This window comes from Propithecus coquereli, unplaced genomic scaffold (assembly GCF_000956105.1).
Source record: "Propithecus coquereli isolate 6110/MARCELLA unplaced genomic scaffold, Pcoq_1.0 Scaffold4, whole genome shotgun sequence".
Taxonomy (NCBI): domain Eukaryota; kingdom Metazoa; phylum Chordata; class Mammalia; order Primates; family Indriidae; genus Propithecus; species Propithecus coquereli.
In genome coordinates this window covers 12,887,013-12,902,093 of record NW_012149729.1, presented here as the reverse complement: position 1 = coordinate 12,902,093, position 15,081 = coordinate 12,887,013, and the positions used below count along the sequence as shown (strand labels likewise).

At 41.2% G+C, this 15,081-nt stretch overlaps 2 protein-coding genes across 4 annotated transcripts in view; one reads left to right on the top strand and one right to left on the bottom strand.

Moving 5' to 3' along the window:
- The window catches only part of DOCK4 (dedicator of cytokinesis 4), a 477,172-nt gene extending 474,510 nt beyond the window's left edge, over positions 1-2,662 (bottom strand). Inside the window, exon 1 of the mRNA XM_012652744.1 lies at positions 2,519-2,662. Coding sequence (XP_012508198.1) covers positions 2,519-2,555 — 37 coding nt within the window. The 5' untranslated portion in view covers positions 2,556-2,662. The remainder of the gene's footprint in view (positions 1-2,518) is intronic.
- A 391-nt stretch (positions 2,663-3,053) lies between these two features.
- Positions 3,054-15,081, top strand: part of ZNF277 (zinc finger protein 277) — a 93,882-nt gene continuing 81,854 nt past the window's right edge. The window contains exon 1 of one of the 3 annotated variants that reach the window (XM_012652795.1): positions 3,054-3,249. Coding sequence is in view for 1 of the 3 variants with exons in the window: in XM_012652794.1 (XP_012508248.1) it covers positions 3,159-3,249 (91 nt within the window). In the remaining 2 variants the exon portion in view is untranslated. Of the gene's footprint in view, positions 3,250-3,893; positions 3,992-15,081 lie in introns of those variants that run through there. The other 2 variants (XM_012652794.1, XM_012652796.1) reach the window with 2 other exon arrangements.

Below are 15,081 nucleotides of genomic sequence, written 5' to 3'. Positions count from 1 at the left end.
AAGAAGTATTGTTGTGGAAATATACAATTTACACTGAAACTTCAGGTATTCTAAATTACAAAGACTGATTTCCAAAGAATGAGGAAATTGAATTACTATTGTACTACACCTAATATCAAACATCTGTGCCCATATCTTTTATTTAATATTTGTAAGAACTAAATGACAAAAACACATCCACTAACCACGGTTTAAAAAAAAAAATAACTTGCAGTATAAGCAGCCTACAAATAGTGCTCTCCATGGTGAAAAATAAAGTCCACACATAAGTATCCTAGCAAAAATTTCACCACACACACGCACGCCTAACAGATGGATTCTAAAAAACAGCTAAGCATTCCACAATCCAAATGCTCAAAAATTAATAATAAAAGATGATTAACATTCCTATATGTGTGATGCTGTATAAATGAGACCAACAGCAATAATTTTGGGCAGACGATCCCTCTCCGCTCTCACCTTTCAACTCACTTAACCTCCTTTTCTCAGATGTGTGAACACCCTTCTACCTCCCTCTACTCTGCAACCAAATCACAACCACCCCAAACTGAGGTGTCTGCTGCAGCCCAAAACATTTGACTGATATATCCGGTTTGCCATTCCAGGAAATCCCAGGGTGGTTTTTAAGCCTCTGCCCACAGCTAGTAAGGAATGGTGAGAGAAGAACTAATCAATACCAGCACCCCAGCTGTGACCTGGCATATAGAGAAATCAAGAAAATAAATCCCATCCATAATCTGTATAATTTAACACTTGGAAGGAAGCAACATCTGGGATCAACTCCAAGCGGGACAGTGTTGCCTGGATGGGTTAGCGCTTCCTGCACTGAGTGTTAAAGCCGGTGAGGAGGCGATGCCCTCCGTTTCCTCACCAGTTCAGCAAAGGCAATGTCTTTTTCCTAGCAAGGGTTAATCTACTCCCCAAAAAAGAGGAGAGTGAGAAGGAAAACAAAAACCACTACCATCAACTCCTTGCTAGTAGAGCCCTTGGCAAAGGCTCCCCTCTCACTCTGAGGAGAGGGAAAGCTGGAAAGCCTTCCCAAAGGTGGGTCCAGGACAAACTATTGTCTTGCTAACCAGTCACAATCCAGAATGGAAGCTAGTGTAAAAAATGAGAACGACTTTGTTTAATCATACAGTCCTCTCAGTGGACTCCAAAGTCCTATCCCCAGGCAAAGTTAAAAAAAAAAAAAAAGCCCTGTGGCTATGTCTCCCTGGAAAGGCTTTCCAGATTTTTTAAATTGCAGGAAAGTGAATTTAGAACATAAGCAGATAGCTGGCTACACAGCATCTAAATCACTAGATCTGTCCTCAATTAAAAAAAAAAAGTACACCAGTCGGCAGGACAGGGCATTATAGGAAATAAAGATTGTTAGTAAGATCCATAATGCTTTCTCTCGGTTAGACCTTCTGGGAGGTTATAATTGCATTTGGCCGCTGCAGGCTTGTCAGAGAGCCTGGCTTCTTAATAGTCTCAACCCTAAAAGGAGTAACTGTCAAGGGGCGACCCTACTGAAATCAAACAACAAAAACGGGAACTGTAACCCGCCTGAAATGGGAGGAGGAAAAGGAAGGGAGACTCCTGTATACATCAGTCAACATTAATGTCCTTTGTTGTTCACCTTTGCACAGAACAGCGAGCGCTATCCTGTTCCTTTTTCTCCGAACGCCAGCGTCAGAGTAGTCCTTTCCCAAAAGCTGGCTCCGAGCCTCGAAGACCCAGGCTTTCTGATTCACCTCCCCATTATCACTCCACAGCCGTCCTCCACCACCACCCCACTGTGCTCGCCCCGGGTGGAGAGGGTGGCCAGAAATAAAAACGCTGCTGAAATACCCGTTCCCCTCAAAAGACCAAATAGCGGAGCGGGCAGATGTTGAGATTTACCAGTGCCCCCGCCCCCCAACACACACACCCCATAAACCCGGGATAGGAGGGAGGAAGGAGGCTCGGAGCGGGCTCAGTCCGTCAGAGCGGCTCTCTGGAGGACCGTGCCACACATTCTGCACTCCGGGAATGTTGACCGGAGCCAGAGGGGAGGTTTTGCGCCTCCCTAGTGTTTTGGGGGTGTTCTCTCTGCCCGACTGTTGTTGTCTCCCTCTCCACCCTGGGAAATCGGTGCAGCTCACTGCCGTCTCCCCGCTACTCTGGGGAAGAAGGGGAAGGAGCGAGCGGAACCCCGTTCGCCTCCTCTTCCAACTTGACACACACACACACCCAGTCAGTCGCCACTCCAAACTCCGCAGGCAGAGCCCGGAGCTGGCGGGCCGGCCGCGCGCTCCCCTCAGCATTCCCCGCGCTCCGGGAGCGGGTGCGGGGAGCGCCGAGAGGGCGGTGGGGGGCGAGACCCTGGTGCGCACCCCTCTGCCCGGGGCTGGCTCAGCAAAGCCCGGACCCGCCGCGCGATGCCAGGATTAGGCATTTCCAGCCGGGCGGAGCGAGAGGGGCGCGGGGACAAGGACAAGAAATGCGCACCCGCTCGGGCCAGAGCTGAATAAAAGTTCGCCCCGCGGAGACTCACCCACGCCGTATTTCTCGTGCTCCGTAGGTATCCACATGGCGAAAGGGGGCACTGGGGTCTTCAGGCTTTGTAATCCCCGCGCCCCTTCTCCGGCTCACAACAATGCACAGCTCCCGAGTAGCGGCTGCAGCGCTGGAGCCCGGCGGCTTCCCGCGGACAGCGGGCGCTGGGCAGGGTCTGCGCTTGGGGCTCCCGAGCCCAGCGTTGACACCGCGCCGCCGAGGCTGTGCCGCCCGCCGCTCTCCCGGCGGCGGCTGCTCACTGTCCTCCGAAGCGCTCCCGGGGACCCGGCGGCGCAGTCATTGTTCTGATTCACTGAACTAAGCGAACACGCCGGGGCACTCTCGGGCTCACCCCCGCCCGTCAGCGCCTCGTCCAGCCCTCCCCTCTCAGTGCCTCCGCGGCACGCTGGGAATTGTAGTTCTTGGCCTCTCCATCCCGGAAGGGGGCGTGGTGGTAGCGGTTAGGGGCGGGGATTAAGTTCCTTTTGCCACGTCCTATTGGCCCAGAGGGTGACTGCACGGCGTAGGCGTGGAGAAAACACCGCGTCAATGGAAAGTTCGCCTCTAGTCTGGTTGGTGTTGCCGAAGCCCCGCCCCCTCCCCGCCCCTCAGCCCTCCCTTTTCTTCTCAGCCGAGTAATGGCTGCTCCCAAGACCCACCGGGCTGTTGCCCGACTGGAGGAAGACGGTGGTAGGAGCCGCAGTGAAGTCGGAGGCGTAGGTTATGAGGGTGAGTACAATGCTCCTGAGGTGCGGGTGACTAGTCTTCCTTTCTCCACGACCAGGAGTGCAGCTGACCTCCGGTCAGAACCTAGGAGCCCTTCAGCAATGAGGCCACCTGGGTGCCAGGGGGCCACGGGCGGGGCCCAGCGGGATGGGGTGGAGCCGGGGGTGGCTACTTGGCGGGGGCTGAGGCGGGGAAAATGGGATGGAAGGGCCTTCTCCGCTTCCAGAGGAAGCTCATTGGGCGTCTGTCTTCCGGTTTTGGACCCCCCAATTTGCGCTCGCTGCCGAGTGGGTGTGGGTCAGGTCAGGTTCGCGCGTGTGTGATTATAACTCTGGGATTAGCTGCCCTTTTTCCTCGCAAGTACCCTGCCTCAGTTTGCTTGGTTTGACCTCGAAGATGTGTTTTATTTGGCTTTGGGCGGATTTCCAGTCGCAGACTGGTTACTGCTCTGAACTCTACAGATTTGCCCAGTTACTGGCTGAAGTGGCCTCTGAAGGGAAAGTGTACGCATCTCACAACCTCCCCGTTGATGTTTGACTGCCTGGACGTTCCCCAGAATTGAACGTGAAGCCCGGAAGATCTTCGTAGGCCCTGGGTACTTAGAGAAGAAGAAAAAAAAGTGGCAATTTTAGAGTACATTTGAAGGGGGTTACGAAAATCATCACAGCTGCTTTGGCGCTACCTGACTTTCAAGTTGTCCTCTGATCTACTGCAGGGATCAAAAACCACACTTTGGAAGCTGCAGGTGGATTGTCTTTAGGACTCTTTTACCTTTAGTCTATGGTTCCCTCCTCCACTCCCCGTTTTTGCCTTTCTGTCTAATTTAGCACAGCAAGTTGTCTTTTTCTGAAGAACATGGTTTGGGGCTTAAATATGGTTCTCAGTCGTTCTTTAGGTTTTTTACTTTTGGTTTGTTTGTCTTTGCTTTCACAGTTAAATTGATATTTAGTCTTAATTTTTATCTCAGCAGCACAGAGGTGAAAGTGCAATTTCTTCCCACTTCCTGTCAGTGGAACTCCCTAGCTCTGAAATTATTTCAGTACCTCTACCAAAAATCTTTGGTAGGCTCCTGGGTTGTACCCGCACCCTAAACAGTTTATTATTGTGTTGGCCATATATTGGCCTCTTTTCTAATGGTAACAGACTATTAAGGTTTTCTAGATTGTCAAAATTTAGAGGGCTACCAGTTTAAGATCTAAAGATGGAATCTTTGGTGAATTTATCTCAGAGATTATGCTTTTCAAAAATGTAAAACATTTAAAAATTATTAGTTATTTTAAAATTATTAAAGTTTTTATTATAAACGATTGAAACCATTCAGAGATGTGTAAAGTAAAAAACGAAAGTTCCTCCACCACAGAGTCCCACTCCTAGAGTAAATAAGTGGTAAGAGTGTGGTGCGTATTCTTTCTTATATCTTCCTGTATGACACACTTCCATATGGTTTCGATTTTTTTTAATAAAAAGGGATGATTTTGTGTAAACTACACAGAAGATCCACAACCTTCTTTTTTCTTTCAGTGATCTATCATAGACACTCTTCCATATCAGTACATTTGTTGTTTCTTTTTTTTTAAGGACTGTGCCCATGATATTCCATATTATGAATGTGCCATATTTTAAACATTCCCCTATAAATGATAATATAATGTGGCTTTCATTTTTCAATAATGTTGCAGTGAATAGCTTTATATACATATATCGTTGCCCCCTGGTGTGTATTTCTTGGAGAAGTGCTGGGTCAAAGGTTATGCAACTTTAAAATTTTGACAGATGGTAGATTTTCCTCTTAAAAGGCATTCACCATACATTCCCACCAGTGTTATGTGAGTATCCTTTTCCTCATATCTTCACCAGCTTTGAGGAAATCATGAATGTTTCAATGACTATTGGATTGAATAAAGTAACTGAGCTTAATTTTTGGTTCCAGCTTGTTTTCAATAAAATATTGAGCAACGATGAATTTGCAGTATCTGTAACATAAAAAAATTCCTCACCCTTGCTCAGAATTACTCAATATTCTCATTGACTTGTAGCAGTCAATGGAAGAGCTTAATGATTGATTTTTATGTCATTGTTATAAGTTAAAGTTGTCATTAAAAATTTCCCTTAATAAATTATCATTCTGTGACTTTATCCAAATTCTTTTCATAGCCAGCGAAATGTGATAAAATATTAGGTGGAAATAATTATATTAAAAATGCATTCATATCTTTTGCTAGGCATCCATTTATGTTATCAAGTACATCATTCCCTATAAAATGGTATACCTTTTTAATTTTTTTGACAACTGCCTCTTTTAAGAGGTTTTCCTCTAGCTCTAATTAACATGTCAATCTGTGTGTTTAATATCCTGGGACAGGAGGGACTAGGAAGACTTTTTATAGGAATCCTTGCAATTCCTCAAAATCTTTGCTAGAATGAGTCACTGAGTGGTGTGCCAGCTGGTATAGCACCTTCCCTGAGACCACTGTGTTGCCAGACTTCTTGTGGCCCCATCCCTTTCCAGGAAGGTCTCTGAATTGACCAGTTTAAGTCTTGCAGGATAGCTACTAACTATGTTTGAACAGTAACTAGGATTTCAAATTGCCCCCTAAAATGAAGAACAGAGAATAATTAGATTCAGCATCTCTCAAATTTGGGATGGATTATTGATATTTGTTCTTTTGCCGTTTTTAGTTAGAAGTCAGTAAGATAACACATCTTTATTTGTTGGCAATACCTTTAGGAGGATTTTGTAACTGAGGTGATTTCTTCTGATAATGTTAACCTATACCTCCATATTGTAATATTCTGACAAAGTCAACTTTTTTTCCTCTGAAAGCATGCCCAGTAGGTGATGATAATGGTAATGTTTGGATTTATAATGTTTGTCTTCTGGAAACCTTATTATCTCGTGTGTGATGTCTCTGGAAGAAATGGGGAAGGGTAGCAGGTGATGTCAACTCCTCATTCTTGTATTTTCTACTTCAATAAATGGCATCAAGTCTAAGTTAGAATCCTAGGAAGCATCCTTGATTCCTATCATGCACTCAGGTACTGAATTTGATCAGTTCCCAAGTCTTATTTTTCTATGCCCGAAATATCTTTTGAATCTGTTCCTTCTATTCATCTCTACAGCAACTATTCTGATTCCATTTCTAATCCTTACCATCACTGATAAATTGCTTATCTGTTGCCCGAGCCCCCAGGCTTTGCTCTTGAGGACAAAAACCTTGTTATATTTGGTTGCCTGATCCTGTTCTTGGCACATTGTCAATGTTTAATAAATGTTTGACCAGCATGGAATTCTAGCCTGGACAATTGCAAAACCTTTCTGTTGATCCCCTGACTCTTGATTTTACCTCCTTTAATCCTCATTCTAAAACAAATATATTCATGGGTCTCTACTTGAAATCTTCAGGGTAACTGTACTAAATGAGTAATTGGGTCCAAATACTCTGTGTGGCACTTAAGGTTCTAATCTCCTTTTCCAGCTTCATCTTCAGTCACCCTGCTTCCCTTCCCATATCTCAATTATCTACTTGCCATATCAGACTGTAGTTATTTGTTGGCAGCTTCATCTACCCCAGTAGACTGTGAACTTCTTAAGAGTAAGAGGTGTCTTATTTTATAGACATCCATTGTTTATCAGAGCTACATGTATTGTACTAAACATTCTGTAACAGTTTAGTGCTAGAATCTGAAATGTATTCAAAGCATTTAGAATGGCAGCTATTTTAATTAGATGAATTGAAATAGAATAAAAAACTGAGTAGATTTTTTGTGCTTGTGAAAGGTATACATATCAACTGAAAATGCAGAATATCAGGAAGATGATATTCTGTCAGAGGTAATCATAGTTAGCAGTTTGGGATAGTTTTTCCATTTTTTTAGTGAAATTTTAATGTTTAGATAATGATTAATTTTTCAAAGAATACTTTCTATCTGGCCTTTATAACTTTTAATCCATAACTGAATGACCTACCACGTGGACCTTAAAATCTATCTTCCACCATCTATATGGCATCCAATTTTCCACAGGCTGTCATCCTGTTTCCATAGATGAGTATTAAGTCCAGTCTCATATTTGACATGACAGTGGAAAGAAGTCTAGACCCTATTTTGGAAAAACTGTATTTGAATTTCAGTTCTGACATTTAATAGCTGTATAACATGTTCATTGTATGTGCTGCCACAATTTTGAAAATATACACATAATACCTATCTTGTAGAGTTACTGTGATTTTTTCATTGAGTTATATATTTGTGAAAGCCCAGCATATTTCCTGTTATGAAGCTGGACCTCAGTAAACATTCATTAGTTGCTTTCATTATAAAGATATACCTAACTGAACCATAAAACTGGCAGCTTTCTGATACTGTATTCACTTGGGAAGCAATCTAAATTGTGGTGTAACCCAGGAGAAGCTTAGGAATGTGTTGGTGATAACTGCTTATGCTGTCAGTGCTTTTCCTGGAATTTGGGGGTTGTCAGAGTGCCTGTCGGTACTAGGATTGCAACTATGTGCTCTGAAAGCTCTTTATATTATCTTCTGTATCCTTTTTCATCCCTACACAGCACTGCTCCCCTCACACCCAGCTCCCTACCCCCACACTCAGAGTTCTCCAGGAACTCAGGTAACTTTGCATACTGGGATAATGGCCTTGCAAGGTATAGGCCAGAGTATATCATGGAAGATAAAGAATTATAGAAATCTAGTCTTGTAGGTCCTGTTTTGTATAAGATTCTGAAGGGGCCTTCTTCAGAACATCCCTTTTTATTTTCCTATGACAAATAGGACCCAGCTTATAGGATGATAAGAGAGGAGCTATTATAAAAAGGGATATTATAATAATGATGATACTGTTAGCAAGCATTTTTTGAGCACTAACTGTGCCAGGTACTGTTTCAAATGCTTTTAAAAGTCTTGTTTCATTTCATCTACATACCACTCCTGAGGTAAATACTCATATTATCCCCTTTTCATTTACAAATGAGGAAATTGATGCAAAGAATAGCTTGTACAAAGTCACACAGTAACAGAAAGAGGACTTCTATGCATTATTATAATGATGTCTCATAGTAACAAAATTCCATTGGATGAGATCTGAAACAGACTTTTCTTAAACATTATGCTCTAAAGCAACATTACTACAGAAAGGCAACATGGAATAGTGGATTTTGAAGTCAGACTAATTTAGAATTAGATTCTGTTTACTTGCCAGCCACAGACCAGTTAACCTCTGAACCTCAGTTTCTCTTCTGTAAAATGGGTAATATATCTGTCTGACGGGATGCTGAAATGATTGAGTGAGGTGATAGATATAATAGTCTGGTCTTCAATAAATGGTGACTGTTATTTCAATCATAGGTATAGGCACATCTTTGGCATGTGTGCCAGGAATGATACAAGTGATTTTGATGTATCTTTTCCACTTCAGGACCAGGTTTCTGTTTCGATAATTGATGGGTCAGACACTGAAGTTACATGCACTTCTTATTTTGTTGACATCGCCCCTCCATTCATGCAAAAGAATAGTGCTGCCCTTCACAACACACTCATATGATTCCATCTTGAAAAACTGAAGATGATGTTGATCAGATTCATATAATAGAAATCATGCTTTCTTCTAAATATAAATCACAGGTATAGAGAAACAAGCAGTGTACATAAACAGCCATCTCCAATGATTAAAATTTTTAAATGCTTCTATTAGCTGTTCTTGGAGAACTTTGCCACTGAATTAGAGGTTAGTTCTGCTGTGATTTATTTGATAAACTCATCAGACTCTGAATGACTTGGCATTTTACTGACAGTACCTAAAGACTTGCTACCTCATGCTGAAACAAGTGTGTTTCACTGGCCTACTTGACCCAAAGGTGAGTAGGGCAGCTTTTTTCAGAAGTGGTGATGGATTTGACTGATCAGTCTTCTGCTTCTCTTTACATGTCAGGCAATTTTCTTTGTGACCAGTGGCATTTATTTGTAAGATAGCCAACTGGGGTTTGATATTCTCTTTAGCTGTAGGAACCAAATAAAGTTTTCTAGAACTAAACAGGGCTTAAACCTTTGCTTTATTGCAGAGCAGGGAGGAGGGAATCAACAATTGACAAATGGTAGAATATCTTAAGTAGTGTAAGATAATGTGGTATACTATTAGGCTTTCTCCATGTGAAGCATACTTAAAACAATCAGTATACGGTGTTGAATAAGTAAAATGTATGGGGAGAAAAACTGGAAGGGTCAGAAGACTCAGATTCTGATTCTGTATTTGCTGCTTTATAGCAGTGTGAACTTGGGAAAAATCATTTAACTTCTCTGAGCTTCCATTTCATCAGGAAAAATGATACTGATATTATTGGGAGGCTGGGTGAGGCAGTATATGTAAAAACACTCTTTAAACCTTGAGGCACTATGAAGATATAGAGATGAATGATGCTAGCAATGAAGGTCTGTCTTCAAGAGGCAGTAGTGGGTACCAGCACAAGCTTTAGAATCAGACAAACTGGAATCGAACCAGAACTGTTAGTTAAAAGCTGTGTGACCTTGAGCAAGTCATATGACCTCATTATTATTATTATTATGACAACTGCTGCTACTACAAAAGTCTGGCTATAACTTTAAAATTATTACAGGCTAATCCAAGAACATTAAAGCTGGAATCAAGACAAATCCTCGATTATATAATATGTAAGCCCCTTAAGGACAGGGACAGTTACAAATATCTTTGGCCTCATCCTCTGGGACACTGCCGTGCTGTGGTGGCATTTGATATTGTTTAAGTGATGACTGTGCATCAGTTCCATGCAGGGTGCTGTATAGGACACAAATGAAGAACCCCTAACCTTATCCATGGGGATATTTCAATATATAGTAGTTGGTCGGGTTCTGCATTCCTATCTTACCTGAGCTAGTTGGGAGTCTCTTCTAGTTCCATAAAGCACCGTGAGAGGAAGTGGATATATTTGAATGCAGTATGCATGCATTGACTGAGAAGCTGAGCATATTTTTAAATGTGTTTATTTTTAAAAGAAAGGAAATTCATGTTTTGTCTCCTGGCTTCTCTAACACTGTCCTCATTTCCTGTTTTTTCTTAACCGAAAGATGAACCTTCCCCTGGCCCCCAAGTAATCACAGAGGCTCTGCCTTTAAAAAAACTTTTTTAGTGTTTTATCCAAATACTTAGATTTGGGTTTTTTGTTTGTTTGTTTGTTTGTTTTTACCAGTAAAGACCTCAGAATTGTAATTGTGGTTATTTGTTTAACACAGTCTTCTATTATGTAACAAGCTGTTATTTACCAGTAATAGCCGATTAGAAGAGAAAGTATCTTGTACCCATTAATCGTAATTACCATTATAAAGCAATTAATAGCAGGAACTGTTGCTGAACTGTAACATACCATCCATCAGCTATCTTTGCTAAGGCACCATACTACTAGGAGGGGAGGGGAAGGAAAGGAAGGCAAGAGAGTCAGTGAACTCATTATAATTTCTTTCAAACCAGTTTATGAATGACTCTTGAAAGCTTTTTAAATAGGCACCCACTCTTGAAGGAAAGTAATGCTAATAACCTGTTGGGACATTGAGTAATTTTTCCAGCAGCAATGATCATAGACAGTACAGTTTTGAGAAAAGCTTACTGGACCTAGGTTTTAATCCCACTTCTGCTTCTGACTGTGATTTAGAAAAGCACTCATTTGCACTCCTGGCCAAAATTTCCTGGTTTGTAAAGGAGGGCGTTAGGTTTTATTAGTATACTTTCAACTGCATCTTCCAAATACCAGTAAAAGAAAGAGGAGGTAGGTTTATAGCTAGGGAGCTCACATTATTCATATACTAGGTTCTGTAAGAAGAAAAAGAAATATCTGGGCCTATCTTTAAGAATTAGTTACACATGTGAGTATCATTGATCAGGTATATCAAATTAGGAAATTAGCAGAGAACCACTGCAGTAGATGACTTCTGGAGTCCCTTACTCCAAGAGAGTATAGATAAATCAATAGGATGCATCCCATCTCACTGTATCTACTATCCTTTCCATTTATAATAAGCAGTGCAGATCTGAAAGAGCTATTGGTAGAACTAAAGCTTCATTAATTCTAAAAGTTTTAGTAAGTATCTGGCTATGTGCAAGCTTCTTCTAGATGCAAATCATATACAAAGATGAAAATAACATCGGTCTTGTCATCAAGGATCTTATGGTCTAGTAGTGAAGACATAAGAAATGCATAAATAACTATATTACCAGGTAGAAATTGCTAAGGAACATCAGAGAGAGAGAGAATTAAGTAAGAAATAGATTATTCCCAGCAGGTGGTACTGGACCTTGAAGTTTAATAAGATTTGGACATGCAGAAACAAAGAAAAAGCATTATAGGCCTAGGCAAAGGGAGGAAACAGTAGAAAAACAAAAGGTATATGCAGCAAGTGTCCAGTCAATTCATTTTGCCTAGAGAAAATAATAGGTAAATGGGAGCAATGGAAAAGAAGTTTGGAAACATAAATAGAAACTAGATCCTATTGTCTCAGATGTTAGAACTTGATTCCGCAGACTGTGGGACTTGAAGGGAAGGACAAGATGGAAGTTTAATCAGGTAACAATGTACTGCAGAGGGAAAGTTAAGTCAGGAGTACTTGCCAAAGCAAGAGATGATAAAGACCCACACTAGATTTTAATAATATGCCCTTGTTTTTGTTTTGTTTTTTAGATTTTTTTAATTGACAACTACAAATTGTATCTGTTTATCTTGTATACATTTACATGATGTTTTGATATATGCAAACATCGTGAAATGGCTAAATTAAGCTAATTAACATATCTATTACTTTTTCTGTATGTGATGAAAACATTTAAAATCTACTCATGGCAATTTTCAAGTATGCAATGCATTATTAACCATAGTCACCATGTTGTACAGTAGATCTGATGAACTTATTTCTGACTGAAATTTTGTATCCTTTGACTAACATCTCTTCAGTGCTCCCCTGCTCTACCCCACCCAACCCATTCCTGGTAACCACCATTCATTCTACTCTCTGCTTCTATAAGTTTGACTTTTTTTTTTGATTTCACACATAAATGAGATCATGAAGTATTTATCTTTTTGTGCCTGCCTTATTTCACTTAGCATAATGTATTCTAGGTTGATTCATGATGTTGCAAATGGCAGAATATTCTTCTCTATTAAGGCTGAATAGTACAGTGTGTGTGTGTGTGTGTGTGTGTGTGTGTGTACACACACCACATTTTCTTTATCCATTCATCTGTCAATGTACACTTAGGTTGCTTCCATATCTTAGCCATTATGAATAATGCTGCCATGAACATGGGAGTGCAGATATCTCATACACATACTAATTCTGTTGCCTTTGAATATATACACAGAAGTAGATTTGTTGGCTCCTATGGTAGTTCTATTTTCAATTTTTTTAGTAACCTTCATACTGCTTTCCATAATGACTGTACAAATTTACATTTCCACCATGAGTGTATAAAGGTTCCCTTTTCTTAACACTCTCACCAATGCTTATCTCATGTCTTTTTGGTAATAGCCATTATAACTGATGTGAGGGGATATCTCTTTGTAGTTTTAATTTACATTTCTTTGATGATTAGTGATGTCGAGCATTTTTTCATGTGCCTGTTATCTTTTTGCTTTTGTTGCCTGTAGTTTTGGGGTCATAGGCAAAAATTCTTTGCCCAGACCAATGTCAAGAAGCTTTTCCCCTGTGTTTTCTTCTAGGAGTTTTATAGTTTCAGGTCTTACATTTAAGTCTTTAATCCATTTGGAGTTGATTGTTATGTATAGGGTGAGATGAGGGTCCAATTTCATCTTCTGCATGTGGATATCCAATTTTCCCAATACTGTTTATTGAAGAAACTGTCCTTTCCCCACGTATGTATTCTTGGCACCTTTGGCAAATGGTTTTGGTAGAGGCCCAAAGCCTTATGGGTCTGTAGCCAAGCCCATAGGGAGACAGGGCGATTTCCAGGTCTGGAGCTGAGACCACAGTCCATGAGTCTGGTTACAGGTCTGCACTCTCAGAACAACTCTCCTAGATCTTGGCATCCACCGGAGTTTCACAAATTCCTACTTGAATCCCAAGGCTCCCCACAAAGATACTTCTGTCCATGGATAGCTGCAAAATTATTTTGTTTTGGGAGAATACACTTCTACCATTTTGCTGACCTAGAATTCTCTGGTTAAACATTTTTTAACTAGGAATCATGGACAACCTTGTCACAGGAAGGCTTTCAGAAACAACTGGAGTTGCAGTCTTCCTCGTCACATCCAAAAGGAGAGAACTATGCCCTTGTTAATAAAGTCAGGTGACAGCTCAGTCCTGTATGGAAATTTCTGATACTAGAAAAATGTGCTGGGACAGAGCAGGTTGTATTTGAAGATTCTATCTATTTTGATAAGCTGGGTTCTGCTTGGGCTGTGTCATGAGAAACGCCCAGCCAAATACAGGCAGAGAAAGCTGTAAAGATAAGACAGGCATCAGTTAAAATCCAGACAGGTGGAGAGATCTGGTAGCAGATAATGTTAAAGTAAACTAGAGCTGGACAGTAAACTGGTGGAAAAAAGATCTTATTCAGGAACTATTTCAATGGAGGGAAAAAGACTGCAGTACAGAACTGGGTTCAATTCTGAATACAACAAGGAAAGGGGGGGATTTATAGCCAAGAAGCAGGTTGAGGGGGTTTGGGAGATGGCAAATTATTAAGAAGAAACATCAGGGGTAAGGAGGGATTCTTGCTGAAGGCAAGCCAGGGTAATCTGATGTCACCTGTGGGATGGTGGGAGAAAAGGAGTTTGATCAGATATTGAGGGTGGGGGATTCTCTCTAAACTGATTTAACAGGATTCCTGCTAAAACTGAGCTATACAGGTCTGACAGGGCCTAGTTGGGAAAAGAGTTCAGAGGAGACTTGACTAAAATTTGGTCAGTAGCGTGGACACAGCCGCAAGCAAACTGGACTTTAGGGACAGGACTTAAGTCATTAAAAGGCATTAAAGAAAGAAATTTAGAGGAACATAGATTCTGAGTGAGGCATCAAGTCAGACAAATATCAGGGCAACAGATTGAGGACTCAATTACCGGAAAAGGAATTCAAGTTGAGGTTTGGTTTCAAGAAATTAGTCATGTGCCCAGTGACTAGCATCCCTGAACCGGTTGGAGATGAGGCCAAGAAGACCGGGTTGATGCAGAGCCACTGGCTTGAGGTGGTCCCCTGCTGGAACGGAGCCAAACCAATGGTAGGCTTAAGGACCCCTGCCAAGTTGATCAGTGGTGTTGGCAGGGGCTTATCGCCAGGCAAGTCATTACAGTTGCCCATATGGCCACTGAACTTCTAACCCTGAGCTCATTAATCCTGAATAATCAGCCAGTTGTAATATAATTCTCAAGTATAAGGTGATAACACCCTTTCTTTTTCATGACCCCTAGAGTACAAGGAATTTGCCACAGAGAAAGATTCACATTCCTGATTTTTTTTCTTTTTGAAATATTGTAGAGTTTATTGACAGAACAGATTAAATTATAATGCTGATAATTTTCCCCTGTTCATATAGTATTTTTAGGTATCAGTAGTTGTAGTTGTTTCTATAAATAGAGCACAATTCTGTTTTCCTTTCTTGACGTGAAACCCAGAGTACACCCAGCCATGCAAATTTACATGTTCTTGGAGCCAAAATGAATTTAAAATGAACTAAACCTTTAGGTAATGGACTGAAAAGAATTAATTTCTTTGCTATCGTACTTTTCAGATATTTTGATAGAAATTTATGTTCTAATTGTTTTTGTTCACTATGCTATTAAAGTAAGTAAGGCCAGTGTAAACTGAGTAT